This window comes from Neolamprologus brichardi, chromosome 2 (assembly GCF_056152115.1).
Source record: "Neolamprologus brichardi isolate AB-2024 chromosome 2, ASM5615211v1, whole genome shotgun sequence".
NCBI classification, from domain to species: Eukaryota; Metazoa; Chordata; class Actinopteri; order Cichliformes; family Cichlidae; genus Neolamprologus; species Neolamprologus brichardi.
In genome coordinates this window covers 12,610,726-12,613,859 of record NC_142105.1, presented here as the reverse complement: position 1 = coordinate 12,613,859, position 3,134 = coordinate 12,610,726, and the positions used below count along the sequence as shown (strand labels likewise).

The 3,134-nt window shown below is 50.2% G+C and overlaps 1 protein-coding gene across 1 annotated transcript; it reads right to left on the bottom strand.

Annotated features, from left to right (window-relative positions):
- Positions 1-1,867: 1,867 nt before the first annotated feature.
- LOC148106088 (uncharacterized) lies at positions 1,868-2,932 on the bottom strand. Its single transcript, XM_087852567.1, has one exon. The coding sequence runs from the start codon at positions 2,930-2,932 to the stop codon at positions 1,868-1,870; it is 1,065 nt and encodes a 354-aa protein (XP_087708693.1).
- Between the last annotated feature and the right edge of the window lie 202 nt (positions 2,933-3,134).

The following is a 3,134-nucleotide window of genomic DNA, read 5'->3' as shown; positions in this document are numbered from 1 at the left end:
GCTGCTTCACCAAATCACGCAAAGGCTTAGTATGGCCCACATAGTCTGGAATGTACTGCCGGCTGTAGCCTGTGAGACCTAAAAAGGAAAGCATCTCTTTCACAGTCTCCGGTCGCGAGTGGGAGAGAATGGCACTTCTATGAGCAGCCATCATCCCCACCATATGCTGTTTCACCTCTCTCCCTAAAAAAGTCACCTGTGGTCTCACCAACTGTAATTTTTCATTACTCACTTTAAAGCCCGCCTCCGCCAGTCTCCTGAGCACGGTCATGGTGGCCTGAAAGCAAGCGTCTGCCGTGGGAGCGGCGATCAGGAGGTCGTCCACATATTGAACCAGAGTGCAGCCAGCCGGCATCACACACGGTTCCAACATCTGCTTCAACACTTGGTTAAAAATCCCCGGTGACAGAGCAAATCCCTGTGGCAACCGAGTATACCTTAACTGTTGACCCCTGTAAGAGAAAGAGAACACATCACGCAGAGAGTGGTGCAAAGGTAAACAAAAGAAGGCATTTGCGAGGTCAATGCATGTAAACCAACGCTGATCTGGGGAGAGATTAGTCAATGCAGTAAATGGATTAGGAACTGGCACAGTTTTAGTTTTCAAAATTGCATTAATAGCCCGCAAATCATGAGCCATACGGTATTTGCCTGTGCCATGCTTTTCCACTGGTAAAATGGGCGTGTTCCATTGAGACGTGGAAGGCTCCAACACCCCCACCTTTAACAGCCCTTCAATAGTCTCTGCAATGCCTTCCTCTGCCTGTGGTGAATGTCGGTACTGTGGACGCCATATTGGAATGTCAGATTTAAGTTCAAAGGTCACAGGCGAACAGGTGGTTAAGCCAACATCTGTAGGCCCCTGTGACCACAGTGTGTGAGGCAACTGTGAGAGGCCTTTAACAGCCTCTGGATGATCTGTCAGTTCCCTGCCATGTGTCCTACGTATGTGACGATGTTCCAATATAGTGTCATCTGTGTGGGATATTGAAATTCTGTAAGTTTTAGTACTTGGGGAGAAGGAAACATCAGGAATCTGTGTAAGTTGCCAATCAATTGCTCGTGAAGCTACACGTATCATGGGACCCAAGTCCTTCGCTTGATGTCCAGAATGAACCGCTAGAGACACATGAGGCACAGATTCATCACCCATTCGAAACCAGCTCTTTTGTTCCTCCGCCAAGTGGACCAGGGCTGCTACCCCCTGCGGTCCAACATAAATATCCCTGGTAGAGACCTGCCATGCTTTCCCCTCCAGGAATTCATGGAACAGGTCTTCATACCACTCAGTATTTTCGCGATCATAAAAGAGTGTCACGTGGTATGGGTCAATAGGTGGAGCATACACGTCCAGGGCCATGATCCAGGGCCGCCAGAGCTGGAAGTGTGCCAGGATGCCGTTAGAAGTCGTCAGCCGGGCCCAGTAAATTTCTGCTGTACGGTCAATGTCCTCAGACAGCAGCCACTGTCCTCTCGTACTTGTGGCCACACAAGGAAGCTGTGTGCCATCCTTCAAAGTCACTGTTAAACCATCAGGCCCACACATGATCACAGCTCCCAGTTTGATGAGCAGGTCTCGCCCCATCAAGTTCACAGGCACCTGCGCTGAAATGACATATGGATGAGCCACTGCTTGCTTTCCAATTTCAGTCTTTAAAGGAACAGTCACTGGCAATGTCATTGAAACCCCAGAGAAGCCGACCACGCTGACCTCGTCCCCAGATAATTTAGTGTTATCAGGAACTTCTTGGATGGTTGAATAAGTAGCTCCCGTATCAACAAGGAACGGCAGAGTCAGTCCATTCACCGTCATTGAGAGTAAGGGGTCTGCCTTTCCCCCCTCTCTTCGGCCTCCCTGTGGGGTGTGTCACTGCTGCCAGTCCTGGCTGCCCCAGCCGGTCTCCCAGGTTGGCATTTGGGGTCTTGGTCCGGGGACCATGTGTGGGTTTGGAGCCTGATAGTACGGACCACCCCTTCCTCCTTGAGGCGGGCCCATTTGCTGTTGAATTTGTGGCTGCTGTGGACAGTCTTTCGCCCAGTGCCCAGGCTGATAACACATCCAACAGACACCTCTAGGCCCACGACCCGCTCCAGGCGCACCCCTTCCATACCCCAGGGTGCCTCTCACACCCACCGGGCCACCACGACCACTTGCCCTTCCTCTACTGGCCCACACATTACCTCCCCAGCTGGCCATGGGTGCACTCTGTAAACCATCATAATGTGTCCAGGGATTCATTGGATAAATATTTGGGTTAAATTCAGGTCTATTAGGCTCAGGTGGGCATTCTTGAGCTACCATCACCTTTGACAAATCAGTTAATTTGTTCTCTTTTTTCTTTTCACTTACCTTCTGTCTCGCTTCTCCCAAGTTAAGCTTAAGCAATTGTTCCTGAAACTCCTCCAACTCCCCTTTCTTTTTATCTTTCTCTTGCTTGTATTTATCCAAATGATGCACCAGGTGTCTCTCCCAGCGATGTGCATCTGCTCCTTCTAAATCAGGGTGATCCAAAATTTTTTCTCTTACCTGTTCTGGTACTCCCTCTAGCACTGCCTGTCTAAACCAAACCTGATGAAGGCCACGTACCGAAGGATTATAACCTGTGTTCTGCAACCACTTCTCTTTCACCTGCTCTACATAATCTCTGGGATTTTGATCAGGCTTCCATTCTAACTTTGTAATGGCAGCCGCATTCGGAGTTGGATATTGCTCGCGCACAGCATTCCCAATCTGCTCCTGTACTCTAAAAAAGGGTGTAGAGTCTGGTCTAGTGGTGACAGCTGCCAGCACCTGGATTTCCTCCAGCGCAGTAACTGTCATAGACCGACCAGCTATGGCTCGAAAATCCCCCAAGGCGAGCTGTGTGCCTGATGTCACTTTATCAAGTTGTCTCAGCCAGCCCGCGCCTCCATCAATGATGGGTGGGAGCATCTGCGCCAGTGATGTAACATCCCCTACCCCATATGGTTTATATCTTCTCTCACCTCCTGCTGCAACCACTAGGGGCATTCCCAATGCAGAACTGGGGAATCGCACGACCTCCCCCTGGGGTTTTTCTGCCACTTTCATTTGACTTCTTCTCCACATAGGATGACCTCCAAGCTCTCCTCCACTGCGAAGCCATTGTTCCTCC

Excerpts from the sequence above, each read along its gene's own strand:
- LOC148106088 (XM_087852567.1), bottom strand. The coding sequence starts at position 2,932 with ATGCTCCCACCCATCATTGATGGAGGCGCGGGCTGGCTGAGACAACTT.